The 27554-nt window shown below is 43.2% G+C and overlaps 1 protein-coding gene across 1 annotated transcript in view; it reads right to left on the minus strand.

The window, feature by feature from the left end:
* Positions 1-3220: 3220 nt before the first annotated feature.
* Positions 3221-27554, minus strand: part of LOC142214634 (NACHT, LRR and PYD domains-containing protein 3-like) — a 42670-nt gene continuing 18336 nt past the window's right edge. The window contains exons 5-12 of the mRNA XM_075283571.1: positions 23555-25253; positions 22681-22851; positions 20550-20720; positions 17065-17235; positions 12206-12376; positions 9651-9788; positions 4460-4561; positions 3221-3308 (exon numbers count right to left, since the gene is read on the minus strand). Of these exons, the coding sequence (XP_075139672.1) occupies positions 3221-3308; positions 4460-4561; positions 9651-9788; positions 12206-12376; positions 17065-17235; positions 20550-20720; positions 22681-22851; positions 23555-25253 (2711 nt within the window). The remainder of the gene's footprint in view (positions 3309-4459; positions 4562-9650; positions 9789-12205; positions 12377-17064; positions 17236-20549; positions 20721-22680; positions 22852-23554; positions 25254-27554) is intronic.

The raw sequence follows: 27554 nt of genomic DNA on the forward strand, positions 1-27554 counted from the left end.
TGCGACATTCGGATGGTAGGGTCAGAATTTGGCGTCAACAACATGAAAGCATGGATCCATCCTGCCTTGTATCGGTAACGGTTCAGGCTGGTGGTGGTGGTGTCATGGTGTGGGGAATATTTTCTTGGCACTCTTTGGGCCCCTTGGTACCAATTGAGCATCGTTGCAACGCCAAAGCCTACCTGAGTATTGTTGCTGACCTTGTCCATCCCTTTATGACCACAATGTACCCAACATCTGATGGCTACTTTCAGCAGGATAATGCAATGCCATGTCATAAAGCTGGAATCATCTCAGACTGGTTTCTTGAACATGACAATGAGTTCACTGTACTCCAATGGCCTCCACAGTCACCAGATCTCAATCCAATAGAGGAGCATCTTTGGGATGTGGTGGAACGGGAGATTCGCATCATGGATGTGCAGCCGACAAATCTGCGACTGCAACTGTGTGATGCCATCATGTCAATATGGACCAAAATCTCTGAGGAATGCTTCCAGCACCTTGTTGTATCTATGCCACGAAGAATTGAGGCAGTTCTGAAGGCAAAAGGGGGTCCAACCTGTTACTAGCATGGTGTACCTAATAAAGTGGCCGGTGAGTGTATATATATATATATATATATATATATATATATATATATATATATATATAATAGGTATGTGTATGTAATCAGAGAGATGAAGATCTTACCTGACAGTTGTGAACACTGCGTAGACATACAAGATTCCGGGGAAAGTGTAAAGCGAAGAAGAGGAGGGGGAATGCTCTAAGGTCCTTTCACTTTCCCCTTCTATAATCTCTTGTATACTTATACATGACTGGCAGAAGAGCAGGTACTGTATGTGCTTATAATTTGGATGTACCCCCTGTTGGGTGTGCACATTTTACATTTTTCCTCCCCACCTTCTAAAAGCCATAACTTCTATATTTCCCATTCACATATTCCTATGAGGACTTGTTTTCTGTGGGACAGGTTGTATTTCCTATTGACACCATGTAATATTCCACATGATATACTGGGAAGCCAGAAAAATATTCTAAGGGGGGATGTTACTGGATTGCTGGATATTCCTGAGGGTTTTGTTTCGATGGCATTCAGGGTGTAATATAAATGACGTTTTTTTTTTTGTTTTTTTCTTTCTCCAAATCGGTCCAATCCCAGCGATGACAAATTTATGTTTATTATCTTTAAAATATTAGACCTTTGGTACCTGACTCTGAAGTAGATGTAAACAGTGTGAACATGAGAGTTTATAAAGCTCATGGACTTGTTGCAGAATGTCCTGCTCTTTTGGATTTTCACCTCAGATTTTTACCTTTCATTGTAGCGGAGGTGAAATTCCTGGTGAAGCTGCACTAACAATACAACATAACATATATGTATTCTGCTGTGGATTCAAGCAAATTTTCAGCAAATTTAGCATTCAGTGTAATGTTGTGGTCCAATCGCAGTTGCGAGGATACAAAAGGAAGCCCCTCTGGGTTTCTGGATTGCAGGACCTAATAGCACCTTAATTCACTCCTGTCGCCATAGCTCTGTATGTAGCATCTGCCCCAGCCTGGACTCCTTACCCTTCCTAATACATCACAGGAAGATAAATGAGCAGTGCAGATACTTGCTGTACATTCTGCCCGGCAACAATGCCCATTTTGGTGTGGTGTTTGCATAAAACCTGTCCCTTTTGGGGACCATTCATGTTGGTCTCCTAGTGAATGCAAGTCCAATGTGCAGCCTTTTCAAAAGGTTTCCCACTGAACAATTTGCTCAAAAAAGTGGTATTTGGTTGGATAAAGTGGTAGTCTGGTTATAGAACGGTAGCTTTTAAAGAGTGTATTGGGAAGAAAAATTGGTCACCAAAAAGTTGGTCTTTAACAGGGTTGTTCTGTTAAGGACACTTATCTCCCATCCACCAGATAAGGGATTAGTGGCAGACTTCTGGGGTTCAGACTGTCTCGTCCCCCAGCAATCAGGAGTCTGGGGGACAAAAAGTCCCCCTAAAGCCTCTTTGTGAATGGAGTGCCAGTGCACTTGTGTGACCGGTGCTCCATTCACTGCTATGGAGCTGATGGGGCAGTAATCTCCAGCAGTGCCCACAACCCTATAGAAGTGAATGAAGCGCCAGTCACACAACTCCATTCACTTACATTATTGAAGGACTCGCAGGGTAAAGCCGGCAATCTATGGCTGCACAAAGGAAGTCATGGCCAAAGTTTAATTGAATTTAATAAGTCACTTTGTGTTAGTAAATTAAAAAAAAAAAAATAATAAAGTGAAAACCAGACACAATTTCCCTCCTCTCATGTTTATATTTTCCCGGATATAAAAAAAATTAAAACACATTCGAAAAATAAAACCAACATAAAAATAAAGCCCTATGTGTCCCCGAAAAAAGAAGCAAAAATTAGTTGAATGAGACATACGAGAAAAATGTTACAGCCTTCAAAACTGCACATACAAAATAAACCGAAAATGTGTCTGGTCCCAGACCATAAATTGGCCCGGTACTGACGTGGTTAAACCTTGTTAGCCAATCTGATCCTGGCCATCAACAATTGTTAAATACAGCCGCCGATAAAAGCGATTCAATGCTTGAAATTGTAACACATGTAAACCCCCCATTTAAGAAAAATGCTGAACTTTTGTTAAGTAGGATGAAGCAGAGCGGAGGAGTTACGGCGTGGAATGATAAAGGTGAATTTATTTACAAGGGCGATGTTCCTGGTTCTAACATGCTGGACCTTCTGAGCAATGCGACGCAAAGCCACAGACTCCCAAGAAACAAAAAACCTCCTGGTTGGAATGCAATTATGCTTGCTATGGCCGACATAAATATGTTGTCTACTGTTGTTGCCCATGTTACAATTTTCTTGGTTAAGCTTGTAAATACTGATCACTTGTATATTATTGTATAGTGTGACTCTGCGAAACATTTTTTTTTTTTAATTTATATGCGCTGTAACACTTTATCTGCTGAATAAACTTTTCGTTTTTGTCTGTGCTCAATGTGTATACTGACATTAGCCTTATAAATAGTGGGAGCTTTAGCCCATTGACCAAGGACATACCTAGTCTGACTTAGATCATCTCCTTTACTATAAGACGTCTCCTCACGTTCTATAGAGCAACCATATTACCATCTAGAAATGTAACGCTGGACCTCTAAAGACCTATTAACCATCGAAGCCCTGCTCATCACACATCTAACGTCAGGTTCATTTAGTAAGATATTTTCAGATTTTCTCTGCATCTTCCCAGATTTCTTATTGCTTCCTTCTCCTCTTCAGATAACTTAAGGAACTTCAGGCTGGAACAGAAACAGACCCCCCCCAGTATTAGTGGCATGGTAAATATTTCCTTGTGAGCTTACGTTACTGAATCTTGTCTCTGTAATCTATAATGAAGCTTTCAGGTACAAAGTGCCCTGAATCACTTGGTGACCTTTTTGGTGACCAATTTTTCTTCCCAATATACTCTATAAACGCTACCGTTCTATAACCAGAGTACCACTTTATACCTGGTGATGGGCAATGATGGATACAACCCTATTACAGGTTTATCTAGTACAGGGAATAATCAGCGCCGCACCTCTCATGCAGCGACCTGCATTTTTATTTTTACTGACATAAGCCAGTCCAGGACAAGCTTAGCGTCACCGTCTCAGCAGTCCGGCACAGGAAGCGAGCGGTGGATTGGGGAGGCCCTGTGGATGCAGCGTCATAAAAGGCTAGGTTCACCTCTGGGAATAACTACTTTAAGAGGTGTCAGCATTTGTAAGAGTCCCACACTTCTAAATAGCACAGCATGTGAGGTCCTGGGAACCAGAACTGAAATCTAGACCACGCTGTAGGTAGCTTTCCAGCTATTACACACATCATTACTCACTTTTCTGCGCAAGTTATAGTGAAACTATTGGATCAAGGATCTCTCACACTTGGCCAAAAAAGTGGTGAAATGGTTAGAAAAAAGGATGATGTGGCCCGTTTTTGGTGCAAAAAGAGCAATAGCATGAGAAACAGCTTAGTAACCCCCCCCCCTAATAAATTTTACCTGTACAAACTGAATCCACATTGAGAACTCTGACAAACACGCATGCAGTTTTCCACATATCCATTGTGTCGCTCCCATCAATTTAGAAGTAATTTCATTTTTTACACATGAAATGGGGAAATGTCTGACTTTAACCCTCTCATGTGTGTTGTAAGTGTAACGATCACCTTCTGATATGTGATCTACGAGTGATAAATCTGTACCAAAAATCAATGACAAATCTCATGGTCTTAGACTTTCAAATAAAATGTGAAGTTCAGTTTATCTCATACACATAATAACATCCCTGTATAACTTGTCCCCCACATGTCTCCTCCTGTACACATCTCTTATACTCACCGTAATTCCTCTATCCTGCAGGCTGGACTGGACAGAGCGGCCATCAAGTCACTGAAGTGAGGACCAGACAGACGGTTATTAGTCAGGTCAAGTCTCTTCAGGGACTGGTTATTCCTTATTGCAGAGGCCAACTGGGCGCAGGAAGTGTCTGGTAGATCATTATCATCTAAGCTGTAAGAATAAGAAGATGAGATGTGAGTGAGACGTCCACAGAATATCTGTAGCTCGTGACTGTATAGAGATAATGTATTCAGCCAGATCTAACAGTGTATAAGCTACACGAGGACAAAATACATATGGACGGCCACTCAGACTTCAGACTCCTACAATTGAAGATATATAGTTGTATAAGGTGCCAGTGACATGGTAATGTGTGATGCACAATATTCACTAACAGAGATGAGCGAATACGGTTCAATTGAGTAGGTATTTGATCGAATATTTATGGTATTCGACATATTCGATTTCGATCGAATACCACGCGGTAAACGCACTAAAAATTTGTATCCTCTCCCACTTTTCCTGGTGCTTTTTTTGCACCAATAACTGCAGGGAAGGTGGGACAGGAAGCAGGAAAATGTAGGCATCGAAAAAAAAATAAGAAAAAGTCATTGGCTGGCTAAATCAGGTGACCGCCGATTTTTCAGAATAGTGTCAACCACATTTGTGTCAGATGCGGTTTGGTGAGATAGGGAGCGACATCATTGTGAGGGTCAGAGAGATTTTAGCTTCTGCTAGGCAGGAAAACTGGAAATCAACAGTTCTTTTCAGAGCTACACTGCAGGAAGAGTGTATATACTCAACTGTATACACAGTGTTGGCCAAAAGTATTGGCACCCCTGCAATTCTGTCAGATAATACTCAGTTTCTTCCAGAAAATGATTGCAATCACAAATTCTTACCATTATCTTCATTTAATTTGTCTTCAATGGAAAACCACAAAAAGAATTGTCAAGAAGCCAAATTGGATATCATTCTACACCAAACATAAAAAGGGGGTGGACAAAAGTATTGGCACTGTTTGAAAAATCATGTGATGCTTCTCTAATTTGTGTAATTAACAGCACCTGTTACTTACCTGAGGCACCTAACAGGTGGTGGCAATAACTAAATCACACTTGCAGCCAGTTGAAATAGATTAAAGTTGACTCAACCTCTGTCCTGTGTCCTTGTGTCTACCACATTGAGCATGGAGAAAAGAAAGAAGACCAAAGAACTGTCTGTGGACTTGAGAAGCAAAATTGTGAGGAAGCATGAGCAATCTCAAGGCTACAAGTCCATCTCCAAAGCCCTGAATGTTCCTGTGTCTACCGTGCGCAGTGTCATCAAGAAGTGTAAAGCCCATGGCACTGTGGCTAACCTCCCTAGATGTGAACGGAAAAGAAAAATTGACGAGAGATTTCAGTGCAAGATTGTGCGGATGGCGGATAAAGAACCTCGACTAACATCCAAACAAGTCCAAGCTGCCCTGCAGTCCGAGGGTACAACAGTGTCACCCCGTACTATCCGTCGGCGTCTGAATGAAAAGGAACTGTATGGTAGGAGACCCAGGAAGACCCCACTTCTTACCCAGAGACATAAAAAAGCCAGGTTGGAGTTTGCCAAAACTTACCTGAGAAAGCCAAAACCGTTCTGAAAAATAATGTTTTAGGGCTCGACCCGAGGGCCAAAACCTAAAACTCTGCTGGTTAAAGGCTCAGCTCACCCAAAGGGCTAAAAACTAAAACTCTGCTGCTACAAGGCTCAACTCACCCAAAGGGCCAAAAACACTGCTGGTTAAAGGCTCAACTCACTTTAAGGGGCTAATACTCTGTTGGTGCAAGGCTCAACTGACTTCAAGGACTTAATACTCTGCTGGTACAAGGCTCAACTCACTCCAAGGGCCTGAAGCTAAGTTTAGGAGGGCTCACCCCAAGGGCCTGAGAGAGTACATTTTTGTATGGCTCAGTTTAAGAGCCTCTAAAGTTGGAAGGGCTTATGTGAAGGTCCAGAAAGTTAATTTTTGGAGGTCTCACCACATCACACACATAAACAATGACAGTTAAGGGTGGGGGCTGTTGGATTTCCCATTGCCTATGCCATCTGTCATGGGCAACGTGATTTAAAGGGGGGCATGCAAATTTTTCTTTAGCTTAAAATGTCTTTCTGTCCATACTAATGTAGAGGAAACCTCATTTCAATCCTGAAATATTACTGTGTCCATCAGTTATTAGATATATCAAACTGAAATGGCTGCTGCAAACACCAAAATATTTAGAACTAAAAATGATTAAGATTAATAGGGGTGCCCAAACTTTTTCATAGGACTGTATATGTGGGTGTAAATTGCTGTTCAGGCACAGAAGGGAAGGAGAGCTATTTTGTTTTTTGGAGCACAGTTTGTTTTTTGGACATCATGCCACTTTTGCAGAACCGCTGAATTGCCAGTAAAGTGGGATTCGCAGACTTGTGACCCCATTTTGGAAACTACACCCCTCCAGGGATTTATCAAGTAGTATGGTGAGCGTTTTTAACCCCTGAGGGTTGCATTAATTTAATTTGCAGCTGATAAAAGTGAAAATTGCAATTTCTTCATAGTTATGTTACTTCAGTGCCTGATATGTTGTGCCCAACTTGTGTTTTTGAGATACACACTCAAAAACTGTTAAGTGGTTATCCCGGGCACAACAGATTTTGGAGTGTTTGTCTCTGATACAAGTCAGGCACAACATATTATGCACTGAAAAATTGTCATTTTCACCTTTCACAATCAGCTGCGTATTCATTTCTGGATAATCAGTTATACAGTAGCACAAAAACACTTAGGGGTTAAAAATGCTCCCTGTATCTCTGGATAAAATGTAGTTTCCAAAGTAGGGTCACATATCAGAGGATTCCACTTTACTGGCATTTCAGGAGCTCTACAAAACTAAACCGTCTAAGTCTGTGCTCCACAAACCAAATATTGCTTCTTCCCTTCTGTGTCCGGCTGTGCCCAAATATCAGTTTATACAACATATGATATTACGTACGTTATCCTGGGTACACCAGTGTCATACATGTGCCCTAATATCAGTATATACCACATATGACATTACGTACATTGTCCTGGGTACACCCGTGTCATACATGTTCCCAAATATCAATATATACCCACATATGACATTACGTACGTTATCCCGGGTACACCAGTGTCATACATGTGCCCTAATATCAGTTTATACCCATATATGACATTACGTCCGTTATCCTGGGTACACCAGTGTCATACATGTGGCATAAACTGCAGTTTGAGCACAACCAGGCACCGAAGGGAAAGAGTGTTATGCAAGTTTTGGAGCGCAGATTAAAATATTTGATATCTGGACGCCATGTCATGTATGTCATGAGCCTGTAAGGTACCAGAAAAGTGGATTCCCCAAAGGAGTGACCCCATTTTGAAAACTGCACCCCTCAAAGAATTTATCAGGGGGTGTAGTGAGTATTAGTATCCCAGACGTGACTGCACAGTGGATGGTGAAGGATGAATACGTAAACTGTGCAGAGAACATTGCAAACACCAAATTCTCTACTATCTCCCTTGTAGTTCCTATTACTGGGTAGGGTCACTCTGGGGATCAGTTCTGGTTTCCTTTCCCTCATAAGCTCTAAATATGGGGTGTCCCCTGATATTCGCTTGCACACCTTATATATTACCTTCCTGCCGCAGCCAGTTGTTTTCTAACGATTTGGCGATTTGGGGGGGTTTTGTCTACAGATTGTACAAGCTATATATTTTTTTTTTATTCTGGTGATGTGGCCATATGAGGGCTAGGCTTTTTTTGTGGGATGAGATGTATTTTTTATTGACACCATTTTTTAGGGGGTGCCTACAACTTACTGACTAAATTATATTAACTCTTTCTTGGTGGATTAAAAAAAACAAACATCAATTCTCGTATTGCTTTTTACCTTTTAATTTTTTTTCATGCAGCGTAACATATAAGTAACATGTGACCTTTATTTTGTGGGTCGGTATGATTACAGCGATACCTCATTTATAGGGTTTTTATGTAATACTAATTTTGTAGAACAACAAACTATTTGGGGATATAAATCCATTATTTTTACATCGCCATCTTCTGAGATGTGGAACAATTTTATTTTTCAATTGACAAAGTTGGTTGAGGGCTTATTTTTTTGCGGGAGGGCATGGGCTTTTTATTGGTACTGTTTAGGGGTACATATGCTTTTTGATCACTATTTATAGCATTTTTAGTAAATGAGATGACCAAAAATCATTATCTCTGGCGTTTTTTTTTTCTTTTTGGTTTTTTTCCCCCCCAACATTCACCATGTATGTTAAATAATACTTTAGTTTCATTGTACAGGTTGTCGTGGACGCAGCAATACCAAATACGTATTACTTTTGTAAATGTTTAGAAGATATATATATATTGCAGTCTATAGAGGAAGTCAGACGCATACGCTGACTTCCTGACCTCTTGGCAGGATCAACCACCAGGTATTGAGGGCTCCAAGCAGGCCAAGGTCACTGGCCAGACCTTGGGTTGCAGAAAATAAGAGACAGCACCCCCCCCCCCATCTTGCCGGAGGGAGGAGGAAGTGTACCAATGGAGGATATTGACATGGCAGAACCCCTCGGATGCAGCAGTCATGTTTTACAGTGGCAGCCAAAGGGTTAGAACCCCAATCAGAACAGAACTCTGACCAATGCTTTTTGGAGTGGATGTTAGCTGGCATTCAGAGCTAACACCTGCTCCTAGATACTGAGTGTGCAGCAGAAATTGTGATTGTTGTGACTTACTGTCACAGCGATCACAAGACTGGAGACCACACACATTGGTCTCCAGTCCCTGCTCGATGTCCAGGACTGTTATTAACAGCCCTGGCATGGAGATCTATGAGAGTGATCGCTCTCACAGGGTCTTTTAAGTTTACTATTCGGTGGACATCAGAGACCAGGACGTCAATTGGATAAAACTGGTGACTGTTCTGTATAGTTCTATAAATGGCCTTAAAATGTTATATGTTCAGTGATAGATACAGCTACAGCTAATATGATAATATAGTACCTGTAAATGTAGCACCTGCAATACATATCGCCCTACAGAGAGGAGAAGTGACATTTCTAGAGACGTCACATATGAAGGTGCAGTCAGAAGTTTCTCATAGACATAAAATAGAATAAAATCCCTGTATAACTTGTCCCCACATGTCTCCTCCTGTACACATCTCTTATACTCACTGTAATTCCTCTATCCTGCAGTCTGGACTGGACAGAGCGGCCATCAAGTCACTGAAGTGAGGACCGGACAGATGATTATTAGTCAGGTCAAGTTTCTTCAGGGACTGGTTATTCCTTATTCCACAGGCCAACTGGGTGCAGGAAGTGTCTGGGAGATTATTATAAGCCAAACTGTAAGATTAAGAAGATGAGATGTGAGTGATGTATCCGCAGAAGATCTGTAGATTGTGACTGTGGAGAGATAATGTATCCAGCCAGATCTAACAGCTACACGGGAACAGAATACATATGAATGGCCACTCAGACTTCAGGGTTCACCTCTGTGCCCGGTCCACGTTTCAACTAATCCGCCCGGTTTCCATCTTCTGCCTCGCGAAACTGGACAGGAGACGGAAACCCAGCGGTTAGCTTTCAAACCCATTCACTTGAATAGGTTTGTAAAGGTGACCGCTGTGTGCGTCTTCTTCCTGTCATCGGGGAAATCGGGGTTTTTTGACCGGACACAAAGTCCTGCATGTCCAACTTTGTGTCTGGTTAAAAAAAACAGTTTCCCTGCGGACACACAGTAGATGCACACGGGCGGTCACCTTTGCAAACCCATTCAAGTGAATGGATTTGAAAACTGACCCCTGGGTGTCTGTCTCCTGTCCAGTTTCGCGGGGTAGAAGATGGAAACTGGCCGGATTGGCTAAAACAGGGGCTGGGCACAGATGTGAACCCGCTCAAAGAGATAAATAAAAATGCACATATATAATGCTACTATCAGGTGCCAGTCACATATTAAGCTGTGATGCACAATATTCACTAACAGTCTATTGGTGACGTCCATATTGTTAGAGAGGTGGTCCAGGCTAAAAAAAAAAAATAATAATTTTAAAATGGGGGGGGGGGAGGTTAAAGAAAAAATCATACTCACCTGTCCCTGGGGCTCTGGTGTCCTCCCTGTGAGGTCCGATCCTGCCTTGGCAGCAGCTGCCTGGCACTGGTCACTAAAGGTAAGCTTACTGTCCACCAATATCCCCAAGTCTTTGCCACTGTCAGTCTTACCCAGTAACCTACTATTAAGTACATAATCAGACATTTTATCTCTTTGCCCAAAATACATAACCTTACATTTTGTCTACATGAATCTTCATTTGCCAAGTCTTCGCCCAATCTTCCAGCTTCCCTAGATTCCCCTGTAATATTCTACTATCCGCCTCAGTTCTGATTACAGAGGTTAGTATCATCTGTAATATGGGCATCTGCTGTGTAAAATTCTACCAGGCCATTACTAAATAGAAAGCTAGATAAATTGTGCTATATGGTCAGGGCCGGCGTCAGCCCCCAACGAACCCGGGCAAGTGCTGAGGCCCCAAGCTCCTGAGGGGGCCCACTGTGCAGTGGCAAACAGTACAGGACCGGCAGCCAGGTGGAAAAGGCTGGGGCCACAAACCACCATGATAGCGGTCGGGGAAAGTCTGGTTCTTTGACCACTATATATAGGGCTAATGGAGAGGGGCCTAGCGATCGCCGGTAATTAAAAATAAAAAAAATACTTATACTCACCTGTCCTGGGTTCAGTATCCACTCCGGAGCTCTTTTGGCCGTGGCTGAGGTCCTGCTCCTTAGGCTTCACTGCTGGGACCTGTGATTGGGCTTCAGCAGTCACATGGAGTAAGCCGACGTAATGACATCATCATGCCCCACGTGACTGCTGAGGCCCAATCACAGGCCCTAGCAGAGTCACGTTTGGGGACCAGGAACTCATTCGCAAGGAGGACGCAGAAGACAGCAGGATACCCAGGAGAGGTGAGTATAAGTGTTTGTTATTTTTAATCAATTCCTCTGGTATTATATCCCATAGTGGCCCCTGCACATGGAATTATGTCCTATAGTGGTCCCTTCACACAGTATAATATTCCAACTTTTATAATACTTCAGTTTTCTCTACTCAATAGCTATTATTATACTGGGGGGTCTCTTCAGACCCCAGAGTATAATAAGTGGAGAGCCAAGAGAGGTGACAAACATAAAAAAAAAAAAAAATGTTACTCACCTCTCCTGCACTCCTCAGCAGCTCTGTTCTCTTTGTTTTTTCTGCCTGAAGTCAGCAACCACTGATTGGGTGACAGAGGTCACATCTGGCATCATTATGCATAATGACCCCTGTGATCCCTGAGGCCCTATCAGTGGTCTCTTACTTCAAGCAGAAAAACCAAAGAGAACAGAGCTGCTGAGGAGTGAGGCAGAAGTTAGTAATATTTTTTTTTTACTATTTAATCACCTACTCTGGGGCTCCACTTATTATACTCTAGGGCCTGAAGAAACCCCACAGTATAATAGCAGTTTTGTTTCGGTCGAAACAGCTGGGCGAGGACTCCTGCTGCCCGTGCCAGGGAAATAAACCTCGCATGCCACTCTTGTCAGGTGTGCCTGGAGTTGTTAACCCCTGCCGTAGAGTGTATTAGTATTGGTTTGGCTGGAAAAAAGTGGAAGATCGAATCTTGTTTGCTCATCTCTACCACTAGAATATTAGAGTGCTCCTCAACAATCCATGTATAACTTGTCCCCACATGTCTCCTCCTGTACACATCTCTTATACTCACTGTAATTCCTCTATCCTGCAGGCTGGACTGGACAGAGCGGCCATCAAGTCACTGAAGTAAGGACCGGACAGACTGTTATTAGACAGGTGAAGTATCTTCAGGGACTGGTTATTGCTTATTCCAGAGGCCAACTGGGTGCAGGAAGTGTCTGGTAGATTATTATCAGTCAAACTGTAAGAATAAGAAGATGAGATGTGAGCGATGTATCTACAGAACATCTGTAGATTGTGACTGTGGAGAGATAATGTATCCGGCCAGATCTAACCATGTATAATGGAGGCTGCACAGGGACAAAATACGTATGAGCGGCCACTTAGGCTTCAGACTCCTACAGTCCAAGAAAGAGAAAAATGCAAATGCACATATACAACACTGCTATAAGGTGCCAGTCACATGGTAATGTTTGATACACAATATTCACAACAGTCTATTGGAGACTTCCATATTGTTAAACTGGTTGTCCAAGCTAAAATAATGGGAACTTTTGTATTTACTGTAAAATCCTTTTCTTGTTGTTTCCCTGGGGGACACAAGCACCTTGGGTATAGACCTGGTCACTAGGAAGCGGACAACTAGGATAACGAAGACTGTCGGCTCCCCCTACTTAGTCTATACCCTCTCATAGACTGTGCACTAAGGCAGTTTTGTACCACAGCAGTAGGAGAGAGTCCAAAAAAGAATACAGAACAACCAACCACCAACAAATCCAAACCCATGCAGAAAAAAATAAAGGGTGGGATCTGTGTCCCCCAGTGAAACAACGAGAAAAGGATTTTACAGTGAGTACAAATATCCCATTTTTTTTGCATATTTCACTGGGGGACACAGCACCTTGGGACGTCCTACAGCAGTCCCAGAGGGAGGGGAAAACAGACAACCATGCGAACAGTCGAGCGCACAGCCACTTGCAGAAGCATACGACTCAATCTGGCATCAGCCGAAGCCACAGAATGCATCTGGTAAAACTTTGTGAAAGTGTGAATAGAAGCCCAGGTGACAGCCTTGCAGACCTGGGAAACAGAAACCTGACGCCGAACAGTCCAGGAAGCACCGACAGCTCTAGTGGAGTGAGCCGTCACATTGAAGGCGGATCCTTACCCTTAAGCCGAAAGGCTTAGTGACAGACCGAATCCATCTATAGATGGAGGCCTTGGAAGCAGGCAAGCCCTTCCGAGAGCCCTCTGGAAGAACGAACAGAGTGTCAGAGCTTCGGAAAGGGTCAGTGAGAGCCAAGTAGACCCAGACCGCACGAACAACATCCAGGAAGTGAAGAGAACACTCACGAGGATGCTTGGAATCAGGACAAAAGGATGGCAAAACTGTCCTCATTGATGTGAAATGAAGAAACCATCTTTGGCAGAAAAGACGGTGGAGGATGAAGGACAACCTTGTCCTTGTGAAGGACCAAAAAAGGGAGACTGCCGAGACAAAACAGTCAGCTTGAAGACCCTGCGAATAGAAGAAATGGCCACCAGGAAGGCAACCTTCCAGGAGAGAAGACAAAGAGAAATAGCCTTAGGTTCAAAGGGGGGAGCCTAAAGTACAGTATCTCAAGAACAAGGTTAAGATCCCAAGGATCTACTGGTGACCGATAAGGAGGGACGCAGTGAGCTACACCCTGGAAAAAAGTCTTCACCTGGGGAGGGAAAGCCAGTGTCTTCTGAAACAGAATAGAAAGGGCAGAGCTCTGACCGTTAGGGTAAGTTCACACAATGTAACGTGCAGCGTGATGTGGCACGTACACGGCGTGTGAGACTTTGCACACCGTAAAAGCTCCCATTGATTTCAATGGGAGTTAGGATCGTATTCGCCGCGTTATTTTGCGGCCGCAAATCACAATTGTCCATTAACCACAAAAAATGCCCCAAATGTCCTTCATCACAAGCTCTCCTCCTTTCTTCTTACCACTGTGTTCTACTGCCCATAGAAGTCTGAAGCCATCCAGGTAGACAGGGTGCGGCTCTCTTGCCAAGCCTCCATAAACTCATGGGGTAGGTGGGTGATGGTTCCCAGGCTGTAACAGAGTCCCACGTGTCCACAGTAATAGAAATAAATACCAATCAGCTGTAGGCATCTTCACACATCAGCAATAGACTCCAAAAATCATCTCCTTGAAAGAAGTCCACACTTCCATGTAGGTTTCTCCTCCATGCCGCATGGTGAGACATGCTGTCCTTAGCTCCTGGGGGATGGTAACAGGCACATGTGCAAACAGGAAAACTCCAGCTGATTCAGGTCTTGAGTCTTGTCCATGCTTAACAATAGAAACAAAAGGAAAAAAAAAAAAAGGATTCTTGAAGATACAGAAAAAAAGAGTGAAAAAGGAAGATAAAGGTTGCTCTCCGCTTGGAGCTCTGTATCGAGGCAGCCACTCAGTACGGCGCCATCTTTAGAGATGAAGGGACCGTTCGACTGGATCGAGATGTGGACTGCTGAAAGAGCAGGGACCTGAGGCTCTGCCCACCTGAGAGAGTGAGAAGCCTCCAGAAGGGCCACACGGCTCCTGGTCCCGCCCTGCTGGTTCAGGTAGGTGACAGCGGTGGAGTTGTTGGACTGAATGCTGACTAGAAGACCCTGGAAGAGGGAGGTCCAGTGACAGAAAAATTGCCCTCAGTTCCAGCAGGTTGATCTGGAGAGAGGCTTCCTCCATGGACCACCAGCCCTGAACGTTCAAGACACTGAATACCGCAACCCAGACCACGTTGGTGGTGACAACCTTCCAATGGATGGGAAGAAAAGACTTTCCCAGGGAAATCCCTGGGAAGGAGAGCCACCAGAGAAGCTCCTGATGGACCCAAAGAGGAAGAAGAATCAGATGATTTCATACTTACCTGATGTCTTCAGGCGCCGCAGGGTCACGCCATCAGTAAAACCTGGCACGTGGTAGTAGGGTCACTGAAATCTCCAACTGCACCAAGTAAAGGATGGGGACTTGGTAACTGGCGAGACGCTCTATTACAGAGTGTTGCGCCCACAGGGGGTATGACTAAATGTGGCGTACACACTGATGAGCTCTGAGTCAGGTCATGACTGCCTCCTATGACACTAGGTTCAAAACTGCCTTAGTGCCCTGACTGTGAGAAGGTATAGACTGAGTAGGCGAAGCCAACAGCTTTCGTTATCCTAGTGTCCGCCTCCTAGTGCCATGTCTATACTCAAGGTGCTGTGTTCCCCAGTGAAACATGCGAGAAAAATATTTTTAAAATAGGCGGGGAAAGGTAAAAGAAAAAAAAAAAAAACATACTCGCCTATCCCTGGAGCTCTGGTGTCCTCCCAGTAAGGTCTGATCCTGTCTTTGTGACAGCTGCCTGGCACTGGTCACTAAAGATAAGCTTACTGTCCACCAAAATCTCCAAGTCTTTGCCACTGTCAGTCTTACCCAGTAATTTACTATTAAGTACATAATCAAACATTTTGCCGAGTCTCCGCCCATTCTTCCAGCTTCCCTAGATCCCCCTGTAATATTCTACTATCTGCCTCAGATCTGATTACCTTACAGAGTTTAGTATCATTTGTAATACGGACACCTGCTGTGTAACCCTCTACCAAATGGATGCAGGAAGTGTCGGGTAGATTCTTCTCACCCAAACTGGAAGAATAAGAAGATGAGATGTGGGGATGTATACAGAATGTTCTACTCAATCTAATCATTGTTAACATGGAGAAAAAAGGGCACTGGCTGTTAGTGAGATCTCTGAATGTCAAGAGGGACACACCCTGTTGCATCTGTATCTGTAGAAATATATAATACCTGAATGTATACTAGGTTCTAGATGGGCTTTGGCTGTTGCACAGTTTTTTGTTTGCATACATTCTTGTGCAAGGGTCTTTTGTGTAATTTCACAATGTTCTGCACATTGTGCTATTTATTTAATGTAATCTCTAGCAATTCTGATTGGAAGCAATGTCCTAAAGGCATCATTCCTATTAGATGACAACTAATTTGTATTTGTAAGGATAGTTACCATAAAATAGTATTGTTTAGAAAACTTTGTACATGCCAGAGAGTTTTGTGTTCATTGTCTTCCTATCCGGACTATCGCTTTCCTTCACAAGGACACTGAAGAATTGGAAGCTCACAAGCAATAAGTTGAGATCCGTAGTCTGTGGTTCATAATAAATTTTACCACAACATTTTTTAAGGGGGCAACTAGATCCCAACTGCAGTTTATAGGGACGATCAACAAGGAATCCTGTTATTGGACATCTAAAATTCGGTAAGTAAGACCATTGCTTTTGCAGTGCCTCACCACTAGTCCATGTTATTTTATTGTATTGTATGATTGTTCCAGGAATTGTACTAAGTCTTCAGGATGAAGGCGCACTCATCTGTAATGCTCTGTATATGTTTGTAGTGTGCTTGGTGCATATCGAGAATTCTTTTGTGGTGAATTGAAACTATAATTGATCAATCATATATGGAGTAGTGAGGTTTCTAAAGGATTTTGATATTGTTCTTTATATGTTGGTTGCCATATATAGGACCAGAAGACACGGCTACAAACTGGTTCACTCATTGCTAGTAGGTGGCAAATGTCACATGAAAAATGGAAAACTTAGTTGTCAGATTATACAGATGGGAAGCCTGGCAAGTGAGCATGAGTAAAGGATAACCCCCAGAAAGTAGGGGATCAATGGGATCATCATGAAAATTAGTTTCCAGAAGGTACTTCATAATGCAGTTCATAGTCTCTCATTCTCCATGAGATGTTTGGGTTGAACCAGACATTGCTGCCACTATATATGCACTGTAGTACAGACATAACAATGGTGCAGAGGAGCATAAAATACAGTAGAATAAAATCCATGTATAACTTGTCCCGCACATGTCTCCTCCTGTACACATCTCTTATACTCACTGTAATTCCTCTATCCTGCAGGCTGGACTGGACAGAGCGGCCATCAAGTCACTGAAGTGAGGACCAGACAGACGGTTATTAGTCAGGTCAAGTTTCTTCAGGGACTGGTTATTCCTTATTCCAGAGGCCAACTGGGTGCAGGAAGTGTCTTGTAGATCATTACCAGCCAAACTGTAAGAATAAGAAGAGGAGATGTAATTTATCTGTATACAGTATCACATGCAGCAACCCAGTGGAGGGGATCATAGAGTGAGTGTAAAGATGACATGGGCTGTGCTGCCTGCCAGGCCTTGTTTGCTTCCCACACATTTCGAACCCTCCCCAGGGCTGTGCACAGACAAGGGGGGTCTTGTAGTTCTACCTGTTGGTTGGGGTAGAGGCCTTGTTTCTCCCAGGGCACTCCTTGTTGGAGAGGGGACCTCTCGAAACTGAGCTGGTATGTTGTTGTTCAGGAGAGCCCTGATGTTGATGCAGGCAATGACTTAGGAGTCCAGTGTTGCAGGGTAAACCAAATAACTCTATATTCAACAGCGTCAACAGATTCATCAGCAGCTTTGCAAAATGGGTTACAGCATACAGTTCAATACCCAGCACTTTAGACTTAAGAGATTCGCCAAAGGTAACTTAAACTCTGCAGTAATAGATGTGCTTCTCTCCTCTCCTCCTCTTGTACCACTCCCTGAATAAATAGTTAGGGGCTGTAGAGGGGCAATGAGTCCTGATAGGGAACCTGGGTACGTGGAAGGTAGGCCCGTATTCAATACTCCTGTTGGGAACCTCTGTAACTCCTATTACACAGACACAGATGTTGCTCGGTGATACTTAAAGTTCTCTCACTAACTCCGGGGCTGTCTCCGGATATATCTGGAATAAGATGGCTTCACTCTTAGCTACTAGGCGGGTGCCTGAAGTACTTTGCTGAGTTCTCCCACTGTTCCGCACAGCAGGGCGTATACAAGATGCCCTGCCCAGATAGGTCGCAAACACCACACAGGACTCTGGCACTGTCCTCTGACATCAACACTGGACTGACTTTGCAATAGCTACGGGAGAATATAAACCCTTTCTTCAACCCCGCCCAGTGGCCTGTGATTGGTCATAAGGTAGTACAACAATATTCAAACTGCAGAGAAATATACAAAGATGTGGCAGACATATTGCATTTACCATAGACCAGTGGTTCTTAACCGGGGTTTGATCGAACCCTAGACCATATGCACGGTTCATTTTGTGTACCAGTAAAAAAACATATACCTATGTCTTGAATTTGGAAAAAAAAAAATATATTTCATTTATCACTAAAGAAGGGTTCAGTGAATGTACCTATGAAACTGGTGGGTTCGGTACCTCAAACAAGGTTAAGAACCACTGTCATCCTATTAATATTATAAATGTGAAAGTTTGTGAGTTTGGATGTTTGTGGGTTTGTGTGTTTGGATGTTTGTTCCTCAATCACGCAAAACCCGCTCGACCGATTTGGCTGAAAGTTTCCACAAACATAGTTAATACACCCGATTGCGCAATAGGCTACTTTTCGTTACAATAACGCACACACGTTTGTGCCAGGACCCCCACAAAACCCAAACTCACATCACCATCTCTGCAATCTCACACACTTTGGACCATAGCAAGCCACAAAATTCATATTGCCCTCTACAGCCTCGCCCCTAACCCCACACAATCACATATACATAAACTTTACCACTTTGCCCCTCCCCTTAACGATACTCCAGGAGGTTCTCTTTAACGCTCCGGAGCAGCCATGTTTGCTGACCCCCACCGCTCTGACAATCCGCGACACCGCCCACCCATGTCAATACCCCTAGGAGGTCTAATAAATGCAAAAAAAAAAAAAGTTTTAAAAAAAGTAAAAAACATATAAAAACAAATAAAAAGGATTAAAAATTCAAATCACCCCCCTTTCCCTAGAACACATATAAAAGTAGTTAAAAACTGTGAAACACATACATGTTAGGTATCCCCGCGTCCGAAATCGCCCGTTCTACAAAGCTATACAAATATTTTTCCTGTTCGGTAAACGCCGTAGCGGGAAAAATGGTCAAAAGTGCCAAACCGCCATTTTTTCACTCTTTTGACTCTGATATAAATTTGAATAAAAAGTGATCAAAGTGATCAAAGTGATCGATGGTAGAACTAAAAAGTACACCTGACCCCGCAAAAAAAGACGCCCTATACATCCCCGTACACGGACATATAAAAAAGTTACGGCTGTCGGAATATGACGACTTTTCAAAAAAAAAAAAGTTTTAACAGTTTTGGATTTTTTTAAGGGGTCAAAATGTAAATAAAACCATATGAATTTGGTATCCCCGGAATCGTAACGAAACACAGAATACAGGGGACAGGTCATTTTGGTTGCACAGTGAACGCCGTAAAACCAAAGCCCCTAAGAAAGTCGCAGAAATGCATTTTTTTTTCAAATCCACCCCATTCAGAATTTTTTCCCTGCTTCCCAGTACATTATATAGAATAAATAATGGCGGCATCAGGAAGAAAAATTTGTCCCAAGAAAAATTAAGACCTCATATGACTCTGGGAGCGGAGAAATAAAAAAGTTATGGGGTTTAGAAGGAGGGGAGTCAAAAATGAAAAACCAAAATCAAAAAATGCCATTGACGGGAAAGGGTTAACTTCAAATACTTCTGTCCCAAAGTCACTATGTCACGTTTCTCACAACACCGAATATATAGCAGCTCAAATACAAATTAACTTCAACACAAAAGTGTCACGTATTCTCTGCAAAAACAAGATACAAAGTTACATTTCATATCCCATACCTTATACACAGTACGAAAACCTTACCCGCGCCTGTATATACCCACTGCTACAATCACCGCAGACGAAGTCGCAGGTAACAGCTAGTAGACATATAAAAGACAAGACAAACAAAACAACCCCGGGGTACAAGTGACAAACACAAAACATTTAGCAGCTCACTCTGGGATGCTGCACACACATGATAGGATTAGATACACAGCTCAGCAGTCAGTATCACACATGAGAGAATTAGATACACAGCTCAGTAGTCAGTATCACACATGATAGGATTAGATACACAGCTCAGTATACAGTATCACACAGGATAGGATTAGATACACAGCTCAGTATACAGTATCACACAGGATAGGATTAGTTGCACAGCTCAGTATACAGTATCACACAGGATAGGATTAGATACACCGCTCAGTATACAGTATCACACAGGATAGGATTAGATACACAGCTCAGTATATAGTATCACACAGGATAGGATTAGTTGCACAGCTCAGTATACAGTATCACACATGATAGGATTAGATACACAGATCAGTAGAGACTTCACATATGAAGTTGCAGTCGGAAGTTTATCTCATAGACATAACAATGGTGCGGAGGAGCATAAAATAGAATAACCTCCATGTATAACTTATCCCCCCCCCACACACACACACACGTCTCCTCCTGTACACATCTCTTATACTCACTGTAATTCCTCTATTTTGCAGGCTGGACTGGACAGAGCGGCCATCAAGTCACTGAAGTGAGGACCAGACAGTTGGTTATTAGACAGGTGAAGTCTCTTCAGGGACTGGTTATTCCTTATTACAGAGGCCAACTGGGCGCAGGAAGTGTCTGGGAGATTATTATCAGTCAAACTATTAGAATAAGAAGATGAGATTTGGGTGTTACACATGATAGGATTAGATACATAATTTCAAAACATATGTCACATATGAAGGTGCAGTCAGCAGCAGTGGCATAACTAGGAATGACTGGGTCCCATGGCGAACATTTGAAATGCCCCCTCCCCCAACTCCCTTCCCGCACAAACTGCATTCCTACACACACTATTATGACCCATAGTGGCCCCTGCACACAGTATTATCCCCCATAGTGGCCCCTGCACACAGTATTATGTCCCATAGTGGCCCCTGCACACAGTATTATACCTCATAGTGGCCCCTGCACACAGTATTATCCCCCCATAGTGGCCCCTGCACACGGTATTATCCCCCATAGTGGCCCCTGCACACAGTATTATACCTCATAGTGGCCCCTGCACACAGTATTATCCCCCATAGTGGCCCCTGCACACAGTATTATGTCCCATAGTGGCCCCTGCACACAGTATTATGTCCCATAGTGGCCCCTGCACACAGTATTATGTCCCCATAGTGGCCCCTGCACACAGTATTATGTCCCATAGTGGCTCCTGCACACAGTATTATCCCCCATAGTGGCCCCTGCACACAGTATTATGTCCCTTAGTGGCCCCTGCACACAGTATTATGTCCCCATAGTGGCCCCTGCGCACAGTATTATACCCCATAGTGGCCCCTGCACACAGTATTATGTCCCTTAGTGGCCCCTGCACACAGTATTATGTCCCCATAGTGGCCCCTGCGCACAGTATTATACCCCATAGTGGCCCCTGCACACAGTATTATGTCCCATAGTGGCCCCTGCACACAGTATTATCCCCCATAGTGGCCCCTGCACACAGTATTATGTCCCCATAGTGGCCCCTGCACACAGTATTATGTCCCCATAGTGGCCCCTGCGCACAGTATTATGTCCCCATAGTGGCCCCTGCGCACAGTATTATACCCCATAGTGGCCCCTGCACACAGTATTATGTCCCTTAGTGGCCCCTGCACACAGTATTATGTCCCCATAGTGGCCCCTGCGCACAGTATTATACCCCATAGTGGCCCCTGCACACAGTATTATGTCCCATAGTGGCCCCTGCACACAGTATTATCCCCCATAGTGGCCCCTGCACACAGTATTATGTCCCCATAGTGGCCCCTGCGCACAGTATTATGTCCCATAGTGGCCCCTGCACACAGTATTATGACCCATAGTGGCCCCTGCACACAATATTATGTCCCATAGTGGCCCCTGCACACAGTATTATGACCCATAGTGGCCCCTGCACACAATATTATGTCCCATAGTGGCCCCTGCACACAGTATTATGTCCCATAGTGGACCAACCATGAACAAATATTATAATCTGGGGTCTGAAAAGAGTATAATGATGTGAAACCCAGTGGAGGATACAAAGATAAAAAACACAATATCTTACCTCTCCCTGGCTTCTGTGCACTCCCCACTACTTTCAGCCATCTTCAATGTTAGACCAGACGTCACCAAAAAGGACCGGTGTCCCAATGCATAATGACACCTGGCCCATGTGTCTGGGACGTCACCAAATAGGCCTGCCAAAGCTTGCTGAACCACAGGAAAGGTAAGTAACAGTGTTTTTTATGTTCCCTCACATCTCCTAGCCCTCCGATCATTATACTCTGGGGTCTGAAAATCCTGCGGTCTTATTTACTGATCGCCACTCCTGCTCACTACAGCTTCCGCAGAAGGGGAAGCACACGTGGCCGGAAGCAGGAGCTAGGTTCGGTAAGTAAATAGGGCCCTTTACCTGGGGTTACTGTTAGCTGGGGTTACTTCATTAAGTGCCACTGCTACCCCAGTATTTACACCACTGGTCAGCAGTTTATCTCATAGACATAACACTGGTGCGGAGGAGCATAAAATAGAATAAAATCCATGTATATTGTCCCGCACATGTCTCCTCCTGTACACATCTCTTATACTTACTGTAATTCTTGTATCCTGCAGGCTGGACTGGACAGAGCGGCCATCAAGTCACTGAAGTGAGGACCAGACAGACGGTTATTAGACAGGTCAAGTATCTTCAGGGACTGGTTATTCCTTATTACAGAGGCCAACTGGGTGCAGGAAGTGTCTGGTAGGTTATTACCACGCAAACTGTAAGAACAAGATGAGATATGGGTGAGGTGTCTGCATAGTTTTAGAATTTATTTCAGGACATGGAATATACAGGATCAATGAGATTGTCATCACTTGCTACTGAGAAAGTTCCTTCCTATTTTATCTATTGTAAATCTCAGTCTGTGTCCCATGTGTCCTTCATTCACCTCCTGTCTGCACATTATTACATATCACGTGTCTGTTGATTCCTAAATTCATCTCCTGTTGTTTTGGGGTTTGGTTTTTTTTTTTTTAAACGTTGTTTCTATAGGGCATTTACACCCCCTACTAGATCATCATCTGGGTTTGCCCAGAGGAACAATTACAATCTCACTAACATCTCCCTCATCACTCTGCTGCCCTAAGGCCCCTGGAGCTTTGGGGAAAATCATTTTTGTCAACTAGACCAGATTAAGAAAATTTAGGCCCAAAATGCTGCCGAACTCTCGCCAACAATTGTCTCCTTCCAAGAGCCCTGGGACACCGCAGCTATATGGAGAGGACTATACATGAAATAGAATTCCCACAGTGGAAACTCTTTGTGGATTAATTGTGAGCTGTGGAAACCCAAAATCTGTATTATCTGTCGTATATTGACCTGTCTGGCAGATTCTACATTACTCAGATTCGTAAGTACATAAAATGGCCATCAAAGTAAAAGCTCCATAAACCCCTTGAGAAAATATAATTATTATTATACCTCAGATTCTGCAGGTTATGTAACACTGGTGAAAGTCTCTCTAATCCTTCAGTGTCTAAGGAACATCGAGTTAGATCGAGTTCTTCTATATTTGTGCAGGTTTCCATGATGAAAGCCAACACTGTGCAGTCTAGAGCTGACATGTGAACACCAGAAAGGTCCAAACTTCTGAGTGATTGTAATGATTCCAGCACTAGAGCCTTATTCCGAGATTCAAAGAGATAGTAGAATGTCCTGAGAAGACGTCGCTTATTATCTTCACTTTCCTCCAGCTTCTGATCTTCTAAAATATAGTTCTTCAGCCAAGTGATAACATCTCTGGAGGCCTGAGCTGCTTGTTTGTCCAGGTATCCAGTTAGTTTTGACCTGGTGTTGCCGTCTGATAGACCACACAGGAAGCGGAGGAACATCTCACCACGTCCATCAGGATAGGATTTGGCTTTTTCTAGTGATTTCTGTAACTTATCAGAATAATCAGTATAATGGACCAAGGCAGAGAAGAATTCCTGGACAGTAAGATGTAAGAAGGAATAGGTCACAGGTTCCTCCGATTCCATCAGAAAACTTGATAAGAGCTTTGACTTCTTGTCCACATAAAAAGAATCCAGATCTCGATCCTCAAAGATAATCCTGTGGTTCATGACTCCATGTTCTCCCATCCATCCGATGGACCGCAGGATCTTCTGAGCGTCATTTTTCTCCAGGCTGTGATTGGACAGAATGTTGGCGACAAATATGGCAAAGAGTTGTGTCACTGTTCTGGGTAATAATGTCACCTGCTGGTCACTACTTGTTGTCTGGAAGCTCCTGGATAATACAGTACAGATGATCCAGCAGTAGGACGGGAGGTAACAGAACGTGTACAAGGTGGCATTCTGCTTCACATAAGTAAAAGCCTTTTCTGACATTTCGGGGTTGGAGAAGAAATTCTCAAAGTAAATCTTTCGTTCTTCTGGAAAAAACCCAGTGATCTCTAATATTCTCTGGAAAATATTACAGTCAATTGACGCCAGTCTGGTTGGACGACTGGTCATTAGGACAGAACAACCATTAAGAAGAGACTTTCTCACCAAACTAACCACAATCTGACCACAATGTCCGAGCTGTTTAGGATGAGAGCACAAGTGACGTGATGTGAAATCCATTGTATGATTGCTTTCATCTAATCCATCAAATATAAAGAGAAGTTTCTCTGGATCTTGTAAGATGTTCTCCAGCTGCTCCTCCAGATATGGGTACTGATGAAGGATCATGGTCTCCAGACTAACCTTATCCTTAACTATGTTGAGTTCTCGGAATTTGAAGAAAAAGACAAAAGAGAATCTTTGATAGAGATCGCCCTTCACCCAGTCATAGACAAACTTCTGCATCAGTGTGGTCTTCCCTACACCGGGCACTCCGCTCACCATGACCATATGGGGTACAAGTCTAGATCGGTGGCACCAACGGAAGATCTTATTAGGGGAAATGCGCTGTAATTCGTTTTGTTTTTCCTTTAAATATTCATCATGTCTTACTCCGGTTTCTATGAGCTCATTCTCAGAATGTTTCCTGAAGTGTTGTGTGGAGACAATGATGAGGTTCACATAACGTGTAGAGAAGGAAAAGCTTTCCTCCCCCTTGTTACATCCTGGAGGTATGTTCTCTATAAGTTTCTCAGTTTTTGTGTGGAGATTTTTTTTGTGACAACTTTGAACTTCTATAGACAAAAAAAAAGCATGGAAAATACATTTAAATATAAGGTCTGCTAGAAAATAACGAATATTAATCATTATTGATATTATTATTACTATATAAGTCTAACTCTGAAAAGTTAGGAAGCTGTGTAATAAATGTAGAAAACAAGCATATAATGATTTGGAAAGGTCATATAACTATATGTTATTCACAAAATAACTTATAACAGATTAGCCTCTGCGTGCGACTTTGTCTGCATGTTGTTGGTGTCAATGATCCACCTATATTCAGCAAATTGCTCCCGTCGATGGTTTGCCTGCTCTGGCGTTTTGGCTGCTCTTAAGCTGTCCTGTTGCTGAACTTGTTCCTCACGCCGTGCCTGTGATTGTTCCGGCAGCTAAGTATACTGTTGGCGTCAATGATTCCCCTCTGCTCCATTTGAGGAGAACTCTGTGACTTCTGGCTTCCTTCATAGCTCTCGTTGTTTTTGAATTTTGCTACAAATTAGATTTTCTTTTTCCTGGCATGTTTAAAATTGGTAAACTGCCAATTTGGATTAAAGGTGTTTTCTCATCCAGTGTGTCAGCACTGCCTGGAGCAGATCAGATAATATGCAAAAGCATGTACACAATGGACTGAGGGTTAGCTGAGTGTTTACATATTAGAGATAACAGACCTGGGACCTGAGATAAGCTGCTGCAAGAACAGTGTAATATACTATCCTATCCTATCCTACTAATCTTAGATAATATAAATGTGAAAGTTTGTATGTTTGTTCCTCCATAACGCAAAAATGGCTGAACGGATTTGAATAAAATTGGCACAAAGATAGATTATAACCTCTATTAACACATAGGCTACTTTTTATCCCTGTAAATGACATGGCTTCGCAATTGTTATGAATTTATGTTCACATACTATATTACACTGCTCTTATCTCAACTTCTAAGAAAGACAGGGCTGTTATCTCTCTGTGCAAACACACACTAACCCTCAGTGTACAGTCATGGCCAAAAGTTTTGAGAATGATACAAATATTAATTTTTACAAAGTCTACGGCTTCAGTTTTTCTAATGGCAATTTGCATATACTCCAGAATGTTATAAAGAGTGATCAGCTTAACAGCAATTACTTGCAAAGTCAATATTTGCCTAGAAAATGAACTTTATCCCCCAAAACACATTTCAACATCATTGCAGCCCTGCCTTAAAAGGACCAGCTAACATCGTTTCAGTGATTGCTCCATTAACACAGGTGTGGGTGTTGATGAGGACAGGGCTGGAGATCAATCTGTCATGATTAAGTAAGAATGACACCACTGGACACTTTAAAAGGAGGCTGGTGCTTGGCATCATTGTTTCTCTTCTGTTAACCATGGTTATCTCTAAAGAAACACATGCAGTCATCATTGCCCTGCACAAAAACGGCCTAACAGGGAAAAGTATCGCAGCTAGAAAGATTGCACCTCAGTCAACAATCTATCGCATCATCAAGAACTTCAAGGAGAGAGGTTCCATTGTTGCCAAAAAGGCTCCAGGGCACCCAAGAAAGACCAGCAAGTGGCAGGACCGTCTCTTAAAAGTGTTTCAGCTGCGGGATTGGGCTACCAGCAGTGCAGAGCTTGCTCAGGAATGGCAGCAGGCAGGTGTGAGTGCATCTGCACACACTGTGAGGTGGAGAATCTTGGAGCAAGGCCTGGTCTCAAGGAGGGCAGCAAAGAAGCCACTTCTCTTCAGAAAAAACATTAGGGATAGACTGATATTCTGCTAAAGGTATAGGGAGTGGACTGCTGAGGACTGGGGTAAAGTCATTTTCTCTGATGAATCCCTTTTCGATTGTTTGGGACATCTGGAAAATAGCTTATTCGGAGAAGACGAGGTGAGCGCTACCACCAGTCTTGTCTCATGCCAACTGTAAAGCATCCTGAAACCATTCATGTGTGGGGTTGCTTCTCAGCCAAGGGAATCGGCTCTCTCACAGTCTTGCCTAAAAACACAGCCATGAATAAAGAATGGTACCAGAATGTCCTCCAAGATCAACTTCTCCCAACCGTCCAAGAGCAGTTTGGCGATCAGCAATGCCTTTTCCAGCATGATGGAGCACCTTGCCATAAGGCAAATGTGATAACTAAATGGCTCAGGGAACAAAACAGAGAGATTTTGGGTCCATGGCCTGGAAACTCCCCAGATCTTAATCCCATTGAGAACTTGTGGTCAATCATCAAGAGACGGATGGACAAACAAAAACCTACAAATTCGGACAAAATGCAAGCATTGATTGTGCAAGAATGGACGGCTATCAGTCACGGTTTGGTCCAGAAGTT

Source organism: Leptodactylus fuscus, chromosome 7 (genome assembly GCF_031893055.1).
Source record: "Leptodactylus fuscus isolate aLepFus1 chromosome 7, aLepFus1.hap2, whole genome shotgun sequence".
In the NCBI taxonomy this organism is placed as follows: Eukaryota; Metazoa; Chordata; class Amphibia; order Anura; family Leptodactylidae; genus Leptodactylus; species Leptodactylus fuscus.